Source organism: Protopterus annectens, chromosome 9.part0 (genome assembly GCF_019279795.1).
Source record: "Protopterus annectens isolate FY-2018-M chromosome 9.part0, PAN1.0, whole genome shotgun sequence".
In the NCBI taxonomy this organism is placed as follows: domain Eukaryota; kingdom Metazoa; phylum Chordata; order Ceratodontiformes; family Protopteridae; genus Protopterus; species Protopterus annectens.
This window is the reverse complement of record NC_056743.1, coordinates 364,784,022-364,805,283: the sequence shown is the minus strand read 5'-3', so window position 1 is coordinate 364,805,283 and position 21,262 is coordinate 364,784,022. Positions and strand designations below refer to the sequence as shown.

General features: G+C 38.3%; 1 protein-coding gene across 1 annotated transcript in view; it reads right to left on the bottom strand.

Annotated features, from left to right (window-relative positions):
- LOC122810527 overlaps positions 1 to 21,062 on the bottom strand; it is a 142,971-nt gene extending 121,909 nt beyond the window's left edge. The window contains exon 1 of the mRNA XM_044082109.1: positions 20,879 to 21,062. Coding sequence (XP_043938044.1) covers positions 20,879 to 21,062 — 184 coding nt within the window. The remainder of the gene's footprint in view (positions 1 to 20,878) is intronic.
- Between the last annotated feature and the right edge of the window lie 200 nt (positions 21,063 to 21,262).

The following is a 21,262-nucleotide window of genomic DNA, read 5'->3' as shown; positions in this document are numbered from 1 at the left end:
TCCTCATCCTGATAAAACTTCATCAACTGCTTTTTGCAACGTATTAACTGGGTAGCCTTTATTTTCAAACATTCGCTTAATTTTAACTATTTCTGTTTTTAATATGTCCATCTCAGAACACATCCTAGCAGCTTAGACCAAATGGCCCTTAAAAATATTATTTTTCATATACTTAGGATGATTGCTATGAAAATCCAAATAATGATTTGAAAATGTTTCTTTTCTATAAATTCTAGATATAAAACAACCCCTTACCTTGTCCTTGTACAGGGTAATGTCAAGATCTTCTTTCGGCTTTTCCCAGTTAGGGGTCACCACAGCAGACCACCTGTCTGCTCATGCTTGGCAGTAGAGTTTTACAGTGTCGAGTTGCCAGCCTGGTGCCCAACCTTCCACAGAAGAGACACGCACGCACTCACACCTATGGCCAATTTTGAGTGTCCAGTACACCTACAGCATGTCTTTGGGATGTGGGAGGAAACCAGAGCACCCGGAGGAAACCCACGTGACCACAGGGAGGACATGCAGACTCCACACAGAAGGCACCCTAGCCAAGGATTGAACCAGAGAACCTCTTGCTGTGAGGCGGTAACGCTAACCACTGCACCACCATGGCCGCATACTGTCAAGATAATTAATAGAAACACTATTTGTGGTGGAAGTAAATTTAAAATATGTACAAATGTTGCTTAAATAATCAACAAAATACTCAGCTGTCTCAGTGGTATCATTCCACAGAATAAAAATGTCATCCAAAAAATGATAATATGCTACCCAGTTCTTAGAATATGTAGAACAAAAAACATGCCTTTTCTCCCAGGCATAGAGAACTAAATTAGTGTAAATGGGTACACAACTGGCACCCATAGCTACCCCTTAAATTTGTTTGAAATATTCACCCTAGACTAGAAGGTGAAAAAAATGTTAAGTAAAACATATTCTATAGCTGACATAAAATTAATCAACTCTTCACTAACATTGTAAGGCTCTAAACTGCTTCATAAAATAAGTCTAAGCCATCTTTATGGGGGATAGATGTGAATAAATCAACCACATCGACGTTAGAAAAAGAACAAGCTCCACTGTACCAAGTCATATATATCGTACTAAGAAAATCCCGACAGTCTTTCAGTAAATAACGGACCAAGTCAATACAATTTTTAAGAATCCTGTCAATAAACACCCCCAGAGAGTAAGTGGGGCTGTTGGGTCTGCAAAAAGAAGTTTTAAGGAGAAAAGCAATTTCCAAGATTTGCTCTTCTCCTGTGTTTTTTTTCTCCTTGCCAGCATTTTCAGTGCCAACATTTGAATAAGGAGCCATGTTCTTCTTTCCTGTTACAATTAACACAGAGATTTGGCTTTCATTTAAAACTTTTATTTCAACTTTTACAGAAACAACACTGACAGCCATTTTCTAAACAAACCCCCCACACATTGAAAACAGACAGCATAGCAAACAGTAAACTTCTCTTCCCTTGAAACTCACATTTATTGAAAGTAAAAAAGACATACTGCAATTCATACTCAGATAGCATATAGTAAATAACTAATTATTGAATATGTGAAGGGTGCAGACGTTCAGAAAATAGATATGCACAACATTTGTTAACAGCCTGCAACAGCTCAAGAGCACAGTCTGGTGAAGGAACTTGAGTGAGTCACATAGAAGACAAATGAAGGCTGAGGGGCATCAAACCATGTACTACAAGAAACAGCTCATAGCCTTATTCATCTGCAATACGTGCTAGGCAAACCATTTTAGCCCAAATACTGTGTATTCACATGCATGCATGTAAAAACACAAGCTAAATTAAACAATGTATTTATAGCTTAAATATTAACATTAAACTTCTAAACTTCATGCTATACAATTTATTCCCACCTAAATTATAACATGCTGTCAACATCCATCAGAACAAGCAAACCAGGGCCCACAAGCAAAGAACATGGCTCATTAGATAATGCTTCTGTTTACTACAATCAATGTCCTTCCATTACACTATAACTTCTCTGGTTCATAGCTAGTTATACGTTTTGCAGTCTAGAGTATCTGGATTTGATTCTGTGTTTTCTGACTGGGGCATTTCACACACACACACACACACACACACACACACACACACACACACACACACACACACACACACACACACACACACACACACACACACAAAATCTCTCCGTCTCTCCTGTCCTGCTGACTTACTCTGCATTGAAGCACAGCAATGTTTCCACTGTGAATTAAAAAGTGCTGTTGCATCATCAGAATAATTCTCCTTGTCACAAACACACACACTCTTCTGTCCTGCAGAGTTATTCTACATTAAAACACAGCAATGTTTCCATTGTGAATTAAAAAATTGCTGTAACATCTCCAGATAAACAAAAAAACAAAATAATTCTTTGCATTGTTCCCTTTATTAAAAAGCAACAATGTTTCATCTTCCTGCTCTACTTTGAGTTTTAAAAAATTGTGCTTATTCTTGGAAGCCTTTCATTGGATGCAAAACCAATGAAAGAGACTGTAGGCTATGTAGCAAGTCTTTTTTTAAAGAACTCGGTGAGAATATTTTAGCAGCTGAATAAGAAATGGAATTGTTCAGTCTCATCCTCCATACATGTTTTGTGCCAAGTGAATGCAGAACAGTTACACTCATTTCCCTGCATAAGGAAGGACACAATAGAAGAGTCTTCTTAGGTTCTGTTCAAGTAAATTTATTATATACAAGCACATCATGATAGAAGTTTACTGACTTTAACTTAAGTAACTTATATACAAACTACTGCAATCATACATGCTCACTCTCTGGTTGCACTCTCAAAATGGCACTGGGAATAGCAAGTTCCCAGTATTTATATGCGCATGCCCAGTCCTTGTTATGCTTCTTAAAGACACAGCACATACACTCTAATCTACAGACTCCTTCTTTGAGAAATAGACCATGCAACATCCTGAATCTATTTGGCATGCAGATATTATAAGTAGTTCTTTGTCATGCAATTATACAAGACTAGGTATACACACACACACACACACACACACACACACACACACACACACACACATATATATATATATATATATATATATATATATATATATATATATACACACACACACACACACACACACACACACACACACACACACACACACACACACACACACTTTTATCTCTTCCATCCAAAATCTGGTAACGTCTAAGTCAAACTCTACTTCGACACCCACCTCTCCAAGTCCCACTAACACAACTTTGTTTTCATTTGAGCCAGTTCCCATTACTTACATCAAATCTCTACTACTCAAACCAAAACCTTGCTCTCCTTCCACTGACAATCTATCTCCTACATTCCTCAAACTTGCTGCTGACTCAATTACCTGTCCTACATCTAGACTAATTAATCAATCTATTCCGGAACCAACTGTCCCCATCCTTTGGAAATCTTTCTTCACTATCCCTCTTCATAAAGATGGAAACTCCACTGACCCCTCAAACTACCGACCCATTGCCATTCTGTCCCCCCTCTCCAAGATATTAGAAAAATGTATTCACTCACAGCTTCTCAATCACCTCCTCACACACCACTTACTTACCCCTACCCAACATGGATTTCGTCCTCACCACAGCACCACGACTGCCCTCCTCTCCTTCACTCATATCATTGCAGAGGCCCTAGACAACAATGAACTAATTTCCTGTCTCTTCCTAGATCTCTCCAAAGCCTTTGATACTGTCTCTCATCCTCTACTACTATCCAAACTCGCAAATCTACACCTATCCCCCTCTGTACTTGCCCGGTTTAATAGTTACCTATCTGGCAGGGAGCAATCTGCCAAATGGCTCTCATCCTCCTCACCTTTCCTTCTCATCTACACTGGTGTTCCCCAAGGCTTCACCTTGGGACCCCTTTTGTTTAACATCTTCACCAATGATGTTTACACCTCATGCAAAGAATCCTCCCTTATTCAGCATGCTGATGATTCCACACTTATATCCATCTCAAATAACATTCCTGAACTAGACTCCCTGACCCAACAGGCCCTACTCTCCACTGAACAACAGCTCTCTCACAACATACTGATCCTAAATCCCAAAAAGACCAAACTCTTACTTTTCCTTCCCCGTTCTCATTCACATCACAAAACCTCCTTTTTTATTACATCTTCTAACAATACAACTATCCAACCTGACACCCACACAAAACTCCTAGGGGTCATTATCGATGACTAACTAAAGTTCACCCTACACATACTCCAATGTATAAAAAATCAAACCAGAAACTAGGTCTGCTATATCAGAATAAAAAATTCCTAACCCCTGAATCTAGACTTACCCTGGGCCAGGCACTCCTCCTCCCCTCCCTCTTATACGCCGCCCCAGTTCCTACCAATATCCAGGCCTCCACTCTAAACAAACTCCAACAGACTTACCATAAAATAGCCAGATTCATTGCTAACTCCCCATACAACTCAGACCATTGCATTTCTTTAAAATCTCTTCAATGACTTGAACTTCCCCAATTTCTGCTATCTTATCAATTTCATATGCTACACTCTATTCTTTATAAACCTTCCTTCTGTCCATCTCTATCTTCCTTAGTCTCCATCTACATCCCATCCCAGACCCTCCATACTTCTAACCAACAATTACTTGATATCTACCACCCACAAAGTTCAGTAGGCAAACTACTCTACAAACAATCCCATGCCCATGCTTGGAACAAATTTCCCCTTGATTTACGTTCAATCTCCCACACCTCACACTTTAAAAATGAACTAACAGCTTATTTTCTCATTTCCAAAACCTACCCTTGCCATGACCCTACCTAGTCTTCCTTCCCTTTATGTATCCTCAAAAGGACCATACTTAGTACATCATTACACCTCTCTCTCCAGTGTGTCTACTATGCATTTGCATAATTTTATACAAAAAAAAAATATTGTTGACCTATTGAACTATATCAATGTAAAAGTGTTACTTAGCTTCTATTTAAAGCACCTTTAACTTTATGCATGTAACCCAACATATGTGACTCTTTTTGCTATAACTGCTATTATATCAATATTGTTTAAAATTGTACTTGTTTAAAATGTACTACTGGAGCTTTTCTCCTCGGGTCTCCACTGAAATTGGGCCACAAGCCCAGATGGACAAACCCGGTTAACAAATGTCAAATGTTTGAGGCAGTCACCAAAGCCATGGATGAGGGTAAGGTGGTTCACATTGCCTATCTTGACCTCGCCAAGGCATTTGACACCATCCCCCATTTTGGAATTATAGCTAAACTCACTAAACTAGGTATAAATCTCTACATCACAAGATGAGTTGCCAACTGGCTCACTGACAGAATCCACACTGCAAAAGTTGCAGACTCTAAATAAATCTGACTTCAAAGCAGTGACAAGTGGAGTACCACAGGGTTCCATCCTGGGATCTACTTCTCTGAAGTACAGGCTAACACAGAAGGCCTCTGGCTAACAAAGTTCGCAGATGACTGCAAACTAGGAGCCATAGTCAAGTCCCCAAATGATGTGGACATCCTACAGAAAGGCCTCACTGAGACAGATGCCTGGTGTCAGAGCCATGGCCTCAAGCTCAGTGCCAAAAAGTGCAGTGTCATCCCCTTTGATAAAAACTCTGTACCCATGAACTACCACATAGGCAGCAATCTACTTAACACTGAATGCGTGATAAGAGACCTTGGGACCCAAGTGGTGAGTAATCTCTCCTTTGATAGTCACATCGCCACAGTAGTCAGGAAGTCCTTCTACATGGCACACCTCATCATAAAAGGGTTCTCATCCAGGAAAAAAGAAGTCATTGTTCCCCTCTACTCGTCACTCATTAGACCCATTATAAAGTACAATGCCCCTTTTGGAATGTACCTCACAAGACATCTGCAGCAGCTGGAAAGGCCACAGAAGTACCTCACAAAGAGGATTATTGGCCTCAAACAAATGCCCTACACTGACCGCCTCAAAAAACTCCAGCTTTACTCCATAGCATATCGCCTATTCCGAGGTGATCTCTGCCTAACATATAAAGCTATGTCAAACCCAGAGCTGTTGGACGTGCTACACCTAAAGAAATCCCAATCCCTCCGAGCTACATGCTCTAGGGACATAAACCTTGTCACCACAATAAACAGGACATGCTGGAGGGATAGATTCCTGTCCCAGAGACTTCCTATACTCTGTAAAAAGCTACTCATCTATGTCAAGCAAAGTTCTTCATTAGCACTCTTCAAGAAAAATCTTGATGAGTGGATGGGAAATAGGAAATACGCCCCGGGGATCACTTCTGTGTCTCTGCTGGACAGTGGCACAGGAAAATAACTTTCTTGGCTGGCATAAGCTATGGTACCTTGCTGGTTAGGCTTACGTAGGCCCTTGGGCCGATAGCCTAGTACCTACCTATGAACCTATAAATAAATAAATAAATAAATATATATATATATATATATATATATATATATATATATATATATATATATATATATATGGGTTTCCTTCAGAAGCTTGCAATACTGAAATCTTGAATTTCAGTATTTCGAGCCCAAGAAGCCGAATCCACATAATAGTGAAAGTTTAGAAGCGCGAAATTCAAAACCTTGAATACTGAAGGTTTTGAATTTCACGGTTCTAAAGTTCTGCTATGGTCATGAATTCAGGTAAGTGTGTCTGTGTGTGTGCGCGTGTTAAGGGCTTTGGGTAGGGGCTGTGGTGTGTGTGTCAGTGTGTTTTGTTGCTGTGATGTGTGTGTGTGCGAAGAGAAAGTAGCTTGCGTGGTGGTGTTTTGTGTGTGTTTGTGAGTACTGTGACCTCGGAGTGAGAATATTTAAGTAGGGGGGGAGTGGTGGGCACAGCCCCCTACATGGGGGGGGGTGTAGTTGGGCTGGCCCCCTGCTTTCATGTAGTAGAGTGATTGTGTGTGTTTGTGTGGTGGATGGTGTGTATGTGTGTGTGTGTGTGTGTGTGTGTGTGTGTGTGTGTGTGTGTGTGTGTGTGTGTGTAGTAAAACCATAAAATTCAAAACTTCCAGTATTCGAGGTTTTGAATTTTGCGGTTTTTAGTTTTCATTGTTTTGTGGATTCAACTTCTTGGGCTCGAGATACTGAAATTCGAGATTGCAGTATTTCGAGCTTCTGAAGTAAATCCATATAGATATATATAATATATGGATTTACTTCAGAAGCTCAAATACTGAAATCTCAAATATATATATATATATATATATATATACATATATATATATATATATATATATATATATATATATATATATATATATATATATATATATATATATATATATATATATATATATATATATATATATATATATATGGGTCTACTTTTCTTTGTCAAAATTTTATTATTTCGAAAAAGAAAAGGACCACTTAAATGAAAGTGCACTTTTGCGAATAATGGCTCAACAAACTGCTAAGAAACAGTTATTACCTGGGCCTAGATATTCAACCATATCTTGTGACATAAAACTGGGAGTTAGGTTTAGCAACTGGAGCTGTCTTAAGAATTGGATGTAGAGGTTGAAACACACAGTCTGAAATGGGAACAACGTCTGGTTCAATCTGAGATCTAGAGTCTATATCACAGGAACAATATCTGCGAAGATGATTCTGGTACAGAAAGAAGATATCTGTGATTTCTCCTGTACTCCACACCTTCAGATTCTATAAGGTAGGATCTCTGCTTGGCACATATGCCTGTAACTTGACCAATTTGGTTGAAACCTTTCACCGTTTGTATTCTCACTGTCCCTCCATCTCTCAGCAGACAAAGAAATCTGCTTGATTTATCATAATTGGACTTCTGGATAGAATGCTTCTTGAATAATTGAGCCTTGATGGCTTCGTTGTGCTTAGCTTTAGGCCTCAATAAACTAGAACTAACAGTTAGCATAGTTCTTGTTTGCCTGGAAAGAAGTCTTTGAGCAGGTGAGCCAAGAAATTCATCACAATCATCACAGGGTATGTTTATGACTTAAGCAAATTCAAAAAGATATCTGTATTGTTGTGCTTTGACCTTGCAAGTATTTGCTTTGCACTTTGTACTGTATGTTCAGCTAGTCCATTTGACTGTGGATGTTCAGGACTGCTAGTAACATGTACAAAGTCCAAGTCCCTTGCAAATTTCTGAAACAACTGACTAGTAAATTGAGTACCATTGTCAGAAATAACTTTGTGCAGTCTACCATGGACTGTGAAATGATGTTTCAACTTGGTAATAAGAGTAGTAGATATTAGATTAGGTAGTAGATCAATCTCAAATTAATTTAAATAAGAGTCTACCAATACTAAGTAGTGTTGATTGTTCCACTCACAGATATCAGTGGCTACTGTTGACCAAAGTAGATCAGGAACTGGACTTAGATGAAGTGGTTCACTTTGCAAATATGGTCTAGTCCTATTGCATACTGAACAAGAAGAAAGTACTTTATCAATCTCTTTCAGTAATAAAGTCTAGAATACTAGTTATCTCTCTCACCTCTAAGTGGATGCGGAACCTGGGTGACCACGATGCAAAATCTGGATGTATTCATGTTGTAAGGCAGCAGGAACAATTTTAGGACCTTTGAAAATAATGCCATCTTCCATCAACATTTCATCTCTGTAAGGAAAATAGGTTTACACTTAGGGTGGTACACGAGATTACTTTGATGGTCATCCAATATTAATGTAGTGATAGAGCTTTTGCAAAATTGTATCAGTCTTTGAGTGATCTCTCAACTCAACAAGCCTAGTCAAAATTCTCTGCCTCAAGCTGTTCTGTTGTATTTCTGGGTGATCTGGATATGCCAGATAGAGTAGTTTGGCTTTCGTGTAGACCACTTTGAAGTTGTACTTTTGCAGTTTGAGCATCATTCTTTGTAATCTTGCTGGAGCTGGATGCATGGGCTTCTTTAGCATAGTAACTAGAGGTTGGTGGTCAGTTTCAATTTGAATAGTTCGACCATAAATATAATCATGAAACTTGGAACATGCAAATCCTATTGCCAAAAGTCCTTTCTCAATTTGAGCATACTGCATCTCAATTTAGGTAAGTGTTCTATACGCATAGGCTACTGGTCTCCCCTCTTGAAGAATAACTGTGCCAAGACCCAATTTTGAAGCATTGCAGGAAAAAGTAACTGGTTTGTTCACATGACAGTATCTTTACGTAGGTGGGGGTGGCAATTTTCTGCGTGAGGTCTTCAAATGCCTTCTGGTGTTGCTCTAACCATGACCATGCAACATTTTTGCACATTAGCTCTCTTGAAGATGCTGTCAGCTCACTGAAGTCTGGTATAAACCTGCCTAAATAGTTGACCATGCCTAGGAAATGCTGTAGAGCTTGAACATTGTCTGGTGCTGACATCTCAAGAATAGCTGCTTACTTTGGGGGAGGGGGGGGTTCTGGTCTCAAGCCTATACTTGTAAATAAATTACTTACATATGTAACTTCTGGTAGTCTGAATTTGCACTTCAGAGGATTGAGCTTCAAGTTTACTTCATGTGCTCTGTCTAGAACTCTTTTTAGGTTTTTCTCATGTGCTGTTTCACCATTGCCTCCAACCAATAAATCATCTATTATTATGGCACAAAAATAACCCCCCCCCCCAAAATTTGCTTCACTGCATGCTGGAAGACTTCACTTGCAAAATTTATTCCAAATGGCATCCCTAAGAATCTCTATCTGTCAAACAGAGTACCAAAAGTGGTTAGTAATGAGGATTTGCGATCAAGCATCACTTGCCAAAATGAACGTTTTGCATCCAAGACAGAAAAAACAGTGGCATTCAATATTAGGGCTGTGACCACTTTGACTGTGTGCATTGGCTGATGCGGTCTCTTCAATGCCTTGTTCAAATCTCTTGAGTCAATATACTCTGATTTCAACTGAGCCTTTTTTATGAGCTGCTAGCATAGATGACACCCATTCAGTTGGTTCTGTAACTGGACAAATTACACCTTGATGTACCATTTGATCCAACTGAGAGTTAACTTTATCCTGCATAGCTGTTGGAACTCTTCTTGCTGGTCTGACTACTGGAGTGACCTCCAGGTCTAACTTCATGGAATACACAGCTGGAAGTTTGTCCAATTTGTCATTGAAAACATCAGCATACTCTGAGATAATGGCTTCAGAAAAATTGGAACTAGGATATGCACTTATGTCATGAACTTCTTTGGTAAAAGAAAGTGGATTCATTCTCAAACTGTCATTGACACCCAATAATGACTGTATTGATCTTTGGACTACATAGAATAACAAGCTGTGACAGTTCCAAATAAAAGGCCAAATAACATGAAAGCATCACTGAGCCTTCGGTTTCAATTTCTTCACCTCCATAAGCCACAAGTTTCTCACTACTGGCCACATTGAGTTGTTCATTAGTTCTCACTTTAGCAAATGTGTCTGCTGATACAACATTACACTTTGAACCAGTGTCTACTTTAAGCTCTGTGGATTTACCATTGATCTGGACTATACAAAACACATCACTTTCTGCCAATAAATTCACTGCATCAACTGTCTCACCAATTACTGATACACCATCTACATAGAAAACTGACTGCTGCATCTCCACTGGATCAACTGCTTTTTTGTGTGACCTTTCTTTACAACTGTGTGGGGTTTACTTGATTTGCAAAGCTTTTTTTGAAAATGGTTCAGTTTTTTACACTTGTGACATTGCTGACCAAATGCTTAGCATTTCTCCATTTTAGACTCATGATTTGCACCACAGTTGAGACAGTTAATAATAAAGCTAGACTTGGGTTTTGCTGATTCATGCTTGTACTGCTCTGAGGAACATGATTCCTTAACTGAACTAGTTTTAGAACTTGCTGGAAAACAATGTGGTTTCCCTGGTGAGCCAGCAGGGGTGGTGGCTGTCATGTGCTTAGACCTACTTCTGTTTGCTACATGTTGCATGCTATCTACATTTGCTCTGGAGCCTGCTGAAACCATGCTCTTGTCACTTGCAAGCATACTTGTGTGTTTTTCTGTCACTTCATGAATCTGACAAATCTCACTTGCTTTACTCAATGTTAAATCACTGTCATAAAGCAAAATCTTTCTCACAACAGCACGATTAATACCACACATGAGCTTGTCCTTTATTAACCCATCGTTTAATTCACCAAATCGATGCATTTTGGCTTTGTTTTTCAGGTCAGTTATATAAGTTGCAAAAGTCTCCCCTGGTTTCTGATCTCTCATGTAAAACAAATGCCTTTCTAGTGTAATATTTGTCTAGGGGTTACACATTTCTCTGAACTTGCACTTCAAATACTTAGGCTCCTCCCTTGATTCAATCTGTACAACAATATAATGGTTTTGGTGCATACACAAATGAACGCTCTCTTTCTATGGCCTCTGACCCAGCTAAGTTTAGCAAAATGCCTTGGTGCATGCATCTTTATCTGAATAAGCTGCTTGTATAAAAATATCAGACTCTTGCTCAAATATTCCTCCAATTCTCTGCAATTTTCTGATCAAATACAAGTGGTAAGGCCATATTAACACATACCAGTGAAGGGTTTTGCAAATAAGTACGAACACATGCACATACACATATGCCAGGAATTTATGCCAGTACTTGTTACTTTGCCCAATAGCACGCTAAGCCTCTGTATAACTGAACTTTCCAAAATAAGTCTCTCAGGCAGTGTAATACTCTTGAAATTACTGTATTACAAGAAATCATCTCTTAGTGTAAGAAACATATCAAATAACTGCATGATGCAAATGAAATGGGCAAGAGAAGCTCAAAGTCAGTAACATTTCCAAGTAATGGCACTCTGCGAATAAACTGTACACAGCACACTGAAATTTCCCCAAAATGGCAATATCTTTCTAAACAATTACTTACAGTGCAAGAGACACTCTGTAATGGTGGCAGTTTGCGAATAGACACACCCAGCACAAGAACGTTTTCAAAATGGCTATACTTTGACTGTACTTTACAAAATAGTTGCACTTTGCTCACAAACTCTTTGGAATACATGCACAGTAATAAGTACACACTGTAAGCACTTTTACACACTTTGAGATACTTTGAATAACTTTAGTTATGCCCTTGATACAATGTGAAGCCATAGTTATGCCAAAACACAGCACTTTGCCAAAAACATGCAGTCACCTTGCTTTACTTATGCTTGATGTGCCCTTTTGCCCTTATTATATTCATTTTGCTTGTTTAATCTCTTTACATGTCTACTGTACTTTTCTTGTGCTCATTGTTCTCTGAACATGCCCATTTTGCCTTAAGCATACTCATTTTGCTTTTAAACATGTTCATTTTACTTTTCTGATAATTGTTTCATCAAACACCTTTACTTTAAATATTTCCCTTAGTTAATAAACCTTTTGTGCCTCCCACTTGTTTAATAATGTGTTTTTTGCCCTTGTAGTATGCCCCGTTCTGCCCTTTTTATGAAATAAGTAGTTTGTGCGTATTCTCATTAACTTTGCTTCTTTTCTGCCTTTTTTTCTGCTCGTTTCTCTTAATTTACCTTCACTGTCATTGCTGCACCTCATGGCTCTGAATCTTATTCTTTGTGATCCCGGTTCTGACACCATGTCACTGTCCTACTTTGGATACAATAGAAGAGTCTTTGTGGGTTCTGTTCAAGTAGCTTTATTATATACAAACACGTCACAATAGACATTTACTGACTTTAACTTAAGTAACTTATATACAAACTAACTACTGCGATCATACATGCTCACTCTCTGGCTGCACTCTCAAAATGGCACTGGGAATAGCACATGCCCAGTATTTATATGTGCACGCTCAGTCCTTATTATGGTTCTTAAAGACCGCAACACAAATGAAATAACTAAATCCATACAGAAAGGACTGAAACCAGGAGCCAGCAGGAATAAATAGATGAACAGGTATACAGTTACTCCAAAACAAAGAGAATCCTTAATGTCAGAGTCCACACCTCTTGATTGCAACACAGTAAATGCAAGCGCTTTCATCTCTGTCAGTTCAGAGACTTTATCAAGATACAGAAAGAAACAGGAAACACCCCATATATAACCCTGACCAAATTAACACCTTAACAAATCATCACATAATTAATTTCCTTCACCTTCAACCTACAAGACTTTTTTTTAAACTTTCCTAAAACAAAAAATATATTATAATCAATAAAACCAAGTGTCAATGCAAGTTCAAGATAAATAAGTTATAAAACACACACATAAATATATATATGCATACATAAAAAACAAAACTTCCCTAAGAATAAATATATACATACTAAAAATGTATTAAAACACTTCCATGATAGAAACATTAAATTATATGTTTTCCCTGGCTTGTTTTTTTTTAAATTAAAGACACTTGAAAGATGAGTGCCTTTCAAGTGTATTAATTTTCTTCCTTTTATATAAATGTTTTCTATCATGGAAGTTTTTTAATACATTTTTAGTATGTATGTATTTATTCTTAGGGAAGTTTTTTTTATGTATGTTTATAATTTGTTACGGTGTTAATTGGGTCAGGGTTATATATGGGGTGTTTCCTATTTCTTTCTGTATCTTGATAAAGTCTCTGAACTGACAGAGATGAAAGCATTTGCATTTACTGTGTTGCAATAAAGAAGTGTGGACTCTGACTTCAAGGATTCTCTTTGTTTTGGAGTAACTGCATACCTGTTCAGCTATTTATTCCTGCTGGCTCCTGGTTTCAGACATTTTGTGTGGATTCTTCTTAAGGACACAACACATACATTCTGATCTAAAGGACTCATAAATCTGACGAGCCTTATATGTAAAACCATGGAAAGATGTATCATGGAACTAATCTATTAGAATTTAGGGAACCTTCAAACACTGGACCTGTTTCAGTTTGGATTCGTCAAGGGCAGGTCAAGCTTGCTCAACCTGGTGGATTTTTTGAAAAGGTCACAAAAGCAATGGATGAATGTAAAATGGTACACACCGAATACCTCAACATAGCCAAAGCTTTTGACACAATTCTCCACTCAAGCATAGTGGAAAAGCTACATAAACTGGGAATAAATATGTCACCATCTGACTTGCCAAATGGCTCACAGATAAGTTGCAGGAAATCAAAAGAGGTGAAGTTACCTCCGCAAAGAGACCAGTCATCAGTAGAGCCCCCCAGGGTTCTATGCTGGGATCTCTCCTGTTTGTCATCTACTTTTCTGAAGAAAAAAATAATACCAAAGGGCTCTGCTTGATTACGTTTACAGATGACTGCACGCTAGGAGCAGTCATTGAATCCTCAAACGACTTAGCCATCCTGCAGGAAGGTCTGTGTAAAATAAATAACTGGTCTTCATCATCCTTCAGGAACTAATCTACCACAGGAAACTAGCATATTAACAACATGCCCCTGAGCACTGACCCAGTTGTTTGGGATATGGTAACTTATGTAGACAGTGACCTAACTTTTAACCAAGCTGTGTCCATTGTTGTAAAAAAGTCCTATACTGCACAATGTGTAAACAATGGGATTGTGTCTAGATCTAGGGATGGCTCAGCTCTCACTAGGCCAACCATTGAATATAATGCCACCATTAGCATGTATCTGTCCAGACACATAAAACAAGTGGAACGCCCACAGAGATACTTTATAAAAAGGATACAAAGCCTAAACAACATGTCCTATGGACACCAACTCTAAGCCCTATTACTATACTCAGTATCCTATGTTAAGCTGTGATCTGTATCTGGCATACAAGGTATCCTCTGACCAAATACTTATGAATTTACTGCATATCAGCAAGTAAAATGGCAGTATAAATACTTGGTTTAGAAATCTAAACCTCTTCTGCACCATCAACAGAAAGGTTTGGAGGTATATCTCACAGGGGACACAGCTGCTCAAGAACAGGCTTCCCAGCCACATAAAACAAATTTGATCACTGTCCATATTCAAGTGCAACTTGGATCTATGGATGAGAAACAGAATATTTACCCCAGAACTGCCCCCTATACTACTAACGGACATAGGCAACTCCTAAATGCTTTACCCCATGCATGGGTTCCCTCAAATTATCTATGGTATGATCCCAGTTATTCTCATTAGGAGTAATATATAATTACTGACCATGGGATGGGTGAGGCCAGTCTCTAACAAAATGGGACAGGTTAGTAAAGCACAAAAAGGGAACTAGGCTGGGCTTAAATGGCCCACAAGGGCAGCTAGCCTAGTACTTACCCATGAACAAGGGCAGCTAGCCTAGTACTTACCTAGAAACCTAACTTATGAAATATTTACTTTTTTAAACATAGTTCCTACTATTTTTTATTAATGCTGTGTAGCCAGGGGCTCCCACTGCTCCACTGGGCCCTAGGCAGCTGTCTACATTACCTTTTGCTGGTCCATTGCTCTCAAAGAAGTCCACCAGTCTGAGTAGGCATAACCTGCGCTTTATGAAACCAAACTGAGTTATGTCAAGTGTCTAGAGGTTTCCTATGTCATTATTGATCATTTTCATGATAATCCTTTACATAGTTTTGCATATCAGACTAGTGAGGCTTATGGGTCTATAGTTTCCATTATCTGCAGATGGCCCAACTTTATGCAGAGGGATAATGGTTTCTGTTCTCTATTTGTGAGGCACAAACCCTGTTTGATGGCTATGGTTAAACAATGATTCCAGATGTCCTGATAGGTTAGGAATCATGCCATTTAGAAGGTAGTCTGGGATATTCTCAAAGCCCATGAATGCAGCGTTCTTGGCTTTAGAATAGAGGCATTGAGGATCTGTTCCCTAGTGATAGTAGTGGTGTTTATATTTTATAATATTTCCTGAGGGGAGGCTGGGGAGGCAAGGGGTAAATTTAGAGCTGAATTTGTTTGTCAGTAGGCTTGCTATATCCTCTAGCTTAGTATAGGCAGCTCCATTAACAAAGAACTCTGCACACAACTGTGTATTGCCTTTGAGGTTGCAGATGTAGCTGAAAAATGCCTTATGTTTATCCTTTGACTAGGAATCCAAATTTACCTCAGATTTAGCTTTGGTAGACTTTATTTGTGTTTGGCATTCTTCTGTCATACACTAGCCCTGACACGCTGTGTCAGTTGGTTGCAGCTCCTCTTGTTCTATCTTTAACCTCCTTCATCAGACTTCCTTTCTCCTCAAACACCCCTCCCAGATACTTGAAACAGTTAACCCATTTCACTATTTTCCATTCTGTCTCAGTTCTCAGCTTCTTCTGATTTCTCCCATTTGCTGTCATTACAACTATCTTATCTGTACTCACTTTCATCTTGTGTATCTTCAGTTTTGCATTCCATTCCCCTGTCCTTTGCATAAGTTCTAGTTCAGAGTTTGCCAGTAATGCCACATCATCTGCATGCAGCAACTTTGTTGATCTGTCCCCTATAACCTCTTTGCTGATGAAATTCAACATAAGTATGAATAGCAGTGGGATCAGAGCTGAACCCTAATGCACACCCACTCCCACTGGAACCCCCCCCCCCGTGAGACTGAACACTATTTGTACTTGAAGCACTGGATCCCTGTACATAGCCTGCACTAATTCTACCAATGTTTCTGGGACTTTTAACCACAGCAGGACTATCCAAATTAGTTTTCCTTGGACTTATTCTTGGGATTTCATGGGAGTTATATACTTTCTGTAAGTCTAGGAATGCCAGGTTGGAGTATGAGTATTTCCTCATCTCAAGTTTGTTCTCATCTATCTGCCTCAGTGCAACCATTTGGTTGGTTGTGCTTCATCCTGATCTGAAAATGAACTGTTCATCTAATACTGTGCATATTCATGTATCAATCTCCCTTTCCAGAACTTTTGTGTAACATGACAGGAGTTTAATACTTCTGTACTGCCTACAGTTGTGAATGCCCCCTTTGTTCTTGAACACTGGCACAGGTATGTTTAATCTACAGTCATCTGGGTTACCCCTTTCTCTTCATACTGCTATGAGTAGCATCAGGAGCCATTTCTCCCCTATCTTACCCAATATCTTGATCATATTTGATTTGACCTCGTCTGAGCATGCTGCTTTCTCTTCAATTTCCTTAGTGCTCTTCTTACATCTTCTAAGGTGGGCTCCTCCTCTTCTTTTATTGTAGGTTGTGTCTGAGACAGTACAACTTCTGTTTTGTTTTTTTTTTTTTCATTCAGAAGCTGCTGGAAGCACTCCTTCCAAATGTCTTTGATGTCCTATGGACTAGTGAGAAGGTTGTTGTCATCCCTTATTAAGGGTGTCTGACTATCCTCTTTATCATTCTTTGCCTTGCAACCTGACAGTTTTTGTGCCATCTACCAAGTCACTTTTCAAAAGCTGGTAGAATCTCTCTCATGCCTTGTTCATTGCTGTTTGCAACTCCTCTTTTAGCCTTATCATTAGACAGTCAGCGCCAATAGCCTAGTAACTTCCTTTGATCCTATAATCCTATGGTGTCTTCTTTGTCTCCCACTTTTTCCTGCACTCCTTCTTTCTTTTGATGTCTTTCAGGACTTCTGCATTCCACCACCAACTTTTCTCATGTACCATATTTACATACCCGGCTTGACCACATGTCTGTTCTATAGTCCTAATAAAACCACAAAAATAGCAGGCATGGTAGAGAAACCTGTGTTTAATACAGACCGTTTTTTTATATTAGCGTAACAACTGCTAATATACTAACACCATATTTTAAATTGACCAATCAAAACCAGAAAATACTAGTCACCTAGCCCAAATTTAAAGGTATATACAATACACACGTAAACATCAAAAATAAGAAACATATACATAAAAAATATATATTAAATATTTATACATACAAAACATAAATATCCCTTGACAACACTAGAATAATTATTATTAATATATCAAAAAATATATAAAAAATTATATATATGTATGTATGTATACAAAAATATATATGCATATAAATAAATCTAGATAAATGTTTACAAATGGTCATTTAGGCCTAGGGGAAAAAGACCATCCAGATTTACAATCCAAGATCTTTCTTTTTTATTAAGAACGTCATGCCATTTATTTTTTGAAAATTTGGAACCAACAATTCTGTCTATAATTGTAAAGGAAAATCTAGCTGTTTTGTGAACTAGAACATGTTTGTACAATGCGCTGGTGATAATCTTGTTACGTATATTACTCAAATGCTCGGAAATTCTAAGTTTAAAAGGCCTGGATGTTTGGCCAATATATAAAGCCGAACATTGACATTCAGCAAGGTAAATCACTCAACAACTACTACAATTAGATAATGTACGAATTTCAAAAACTTTGGATATATTCTTACTTGAAAATTCTTTGGTTTTAAGTACATATCTACAGAAGGTACAATGTTCACATGGATAACATCCATATGACCTGGCACCCCCAATGGTCCTTTGTGTTTTATCATGCACTTGGATGGATGCATGTCTTTTGAAATGATTAAAATATCCGCCTAACGTAATGCCCTTTCTATAAGAGAACCCGCATCTATCCTCTAATATAGTCGCCAAATGTTCTTCAGCAAGTAGTATATCCCAATACTTATTTATGACCCCTATCAAAGATTTGCTATTCTTACCGAACATGGTAATGAATCTAATCTTGGAATTCCATCCACCATAGGTCAATAATTGCTGTCTGGGCATCCTATGCACAAGATGTTTGATCTGTGATAAATGACTCTATAAATCTCTAGTGCCGTGCAGTTGACATCCGTGCGAGGGGTCCTTGTTGTTGTTCTATAGTCCTCACACATGTTGTTTTGAGGTGCTGCCATTCTTCTTCAACTTTACCTATTTTCTCTTCTTCTTGAGGTGCTAGATTCCTGAGTATTTCCTTAAACTCTTGTCCTTTCTCTCCAGTCAACTTTCAGTTTTTCAGCCTAGTCTCTGTTAACCTTACAGCCTTCTCTGACCACTGCTTTCAGATGATTGCAGCAAGAAGTGGTTTATGCTGTGAGCCAACTGTTTCTCTGGGATAACTTTGCAATCCCTTATTGTACCCCAATACCCTTTCCGTAATAGGAGAAAGTCTACCTGAGTTGCATGTTGGACAATCTTGTGATCTTGTGACTATCTTTCTTGCTGAATCATGAATTTGCTACCATTAAACTATTTGCCATACAGAAGTCTAGAATGGCCTGTCCTTCTTTATTCCTGTTGCTCCATGCATGTGGACGAAAGCAGTCCTCATATCCTGTTCTGTTTATCTCGATATGTGCATTCAGGTCAACCATTTTTAATGCCAGTTCATGTTGTCCTGCTCTATTGTAATAGGTCCTGCAACTGCTGTCTGAATGCACTCTTTTCTTCAATATTACAACCCTGCTTAGACGTAGATTGTGAATATGGCCCTATCCTTACAGTGGAATGTGATTGCCATGAGTCTATCACTAATTTAGATGACATCCCTCACTGTCTTCTGAAGCCTTTCGCTCACCACAATTCTCATGCCATAGTAGATTCTGGACCTGAAGCCAAGTGCATTTGCTGTACTGATCTTCCATCTTGTCTCCTGGACACAAGTTACTTTCAGACTCCTCCTTACCATTATGTCATACACTTCCAAGCCACAGTCTGTCAGTGAACCTATAGTAAGTGTACAATTTTTAGTTCACTTTTGGTAGTTTAATTCGTTTACATCCAGCTTAACAGAGCTATGTCAGGTAACCCAAGCTGGGCAACAACTGGACATTGACTGGCCACTAGGCTTTATGGTAGGCACACACTGGCAATGCCAATGCCCATTTGGCGACATTAGTCAATAAGACAAAATGAACAAACAAAGTCAATAAAAACCACTAATAAAACGGCAAATGGAGAAAAATCACACTGGAGCCAAAAAATATTGTAGTAAGTGCTTTTGTTTACTGAAATAAGCAAACTTCTTCAGACAAAGTCAAAAAGGAAATTAATGCCCTTAAATACAAAGAATATCATGACATAATTTCCTTCAAAAAATATATTCAGCCTCAATAAAAGTCCCCAATGTTAGAACTAAAAAAGTTCTTATAAACCTATAAAATACATACTCAAATCTTATTAAATATTATCCTAAAAACAAATAATTTGCCAGAAAATAATACAACAAATATATTACAAATAAATAGATACACATGAACTCATTAAGGACTATCTAAGCAGTAAATCTATCTGAGCAGTGCTTTTAATTTCAGAACACTCATAATAGAAATTGCATCATTTAACCTTGGCGGAACCAAGGCATTTAATTTTAACTGCCATATAAGTTATTTTTCCTCAAGTTTCAAACTTATTGGACCTCCTCTATTGCTTTCAGGGATTTTTTCAATAATCAGAAAATGAAATTCATGCTCTGGAAATGACAAAATATGCCTAGCCAATGCATTATTAACATTTCCTTTGCCTATGGCATAACAATGTTCATAAATTCTATTCTTAAGGGGTCTATCGGTTTTGCCCATGTAAAAGGCAGGGCATTTCAGACATAGTCCTAGATAAACCACCCCCTTGTGTTGCAGTTAAACTTATCGTTAATAAAATATTTTCTACCATTAACTGTGAATGAGGTCGTCACATTAATAAATTTACACCAATGGCAGACTCCACATTTGAACATTCCACAATGAGGGAGATGACATTTTAAGTTATTACATTCCAAAAGGGTTTTAAGATTTTTACCCTTCCTAAACATTACACAATGGTATTCCCCTACATGTTTCCTAATCAAGTGGTCATCTAGCAAGAAGTACCAATTTTTAAATATAATAGACCTCAAACGTGGGGCATCAATGGAAAAGGTGGTTATAAAACTCGACCAACTGAAATCACAATCAGCTTGGTCAACCTTTTGTGTGACGTCCCCATTCATACTCAAAGAATTCAAAAGGGGCGTATTGGAAGAAATATCCAAATTATCAGAACCATTACCTTCCAAACTAGTCTCAACATTTTCTTCTTTAATGTACAGAATTGGTTTAAAGAAACCCCGGGACATTTTGATAGAGACTTCATCAATAAGGTCCTCCACCAGTCTATCAGGATACCCATGTATGACAAACATATCTTTCAATAAACTGCATTCCTCAAAAAAATCAATCTCCAAAGTTATCATCCTAGCCGCCCTCACAAGTTGTCCTTTGACAACCCCTCTCTTTTGATGGAATGGGTGGCAACTGGAGAAGTGTAGGAATGCGTTTGAGTATGTGGGTTTCCTAAAAATCCTAGAGGTAAAGCCATTTAATGGATAACATTTGGTCAAATCTGCATCCAGGTAAGAAATTCGGTCAACCTGAAAATCCCAGGTGGATTCTA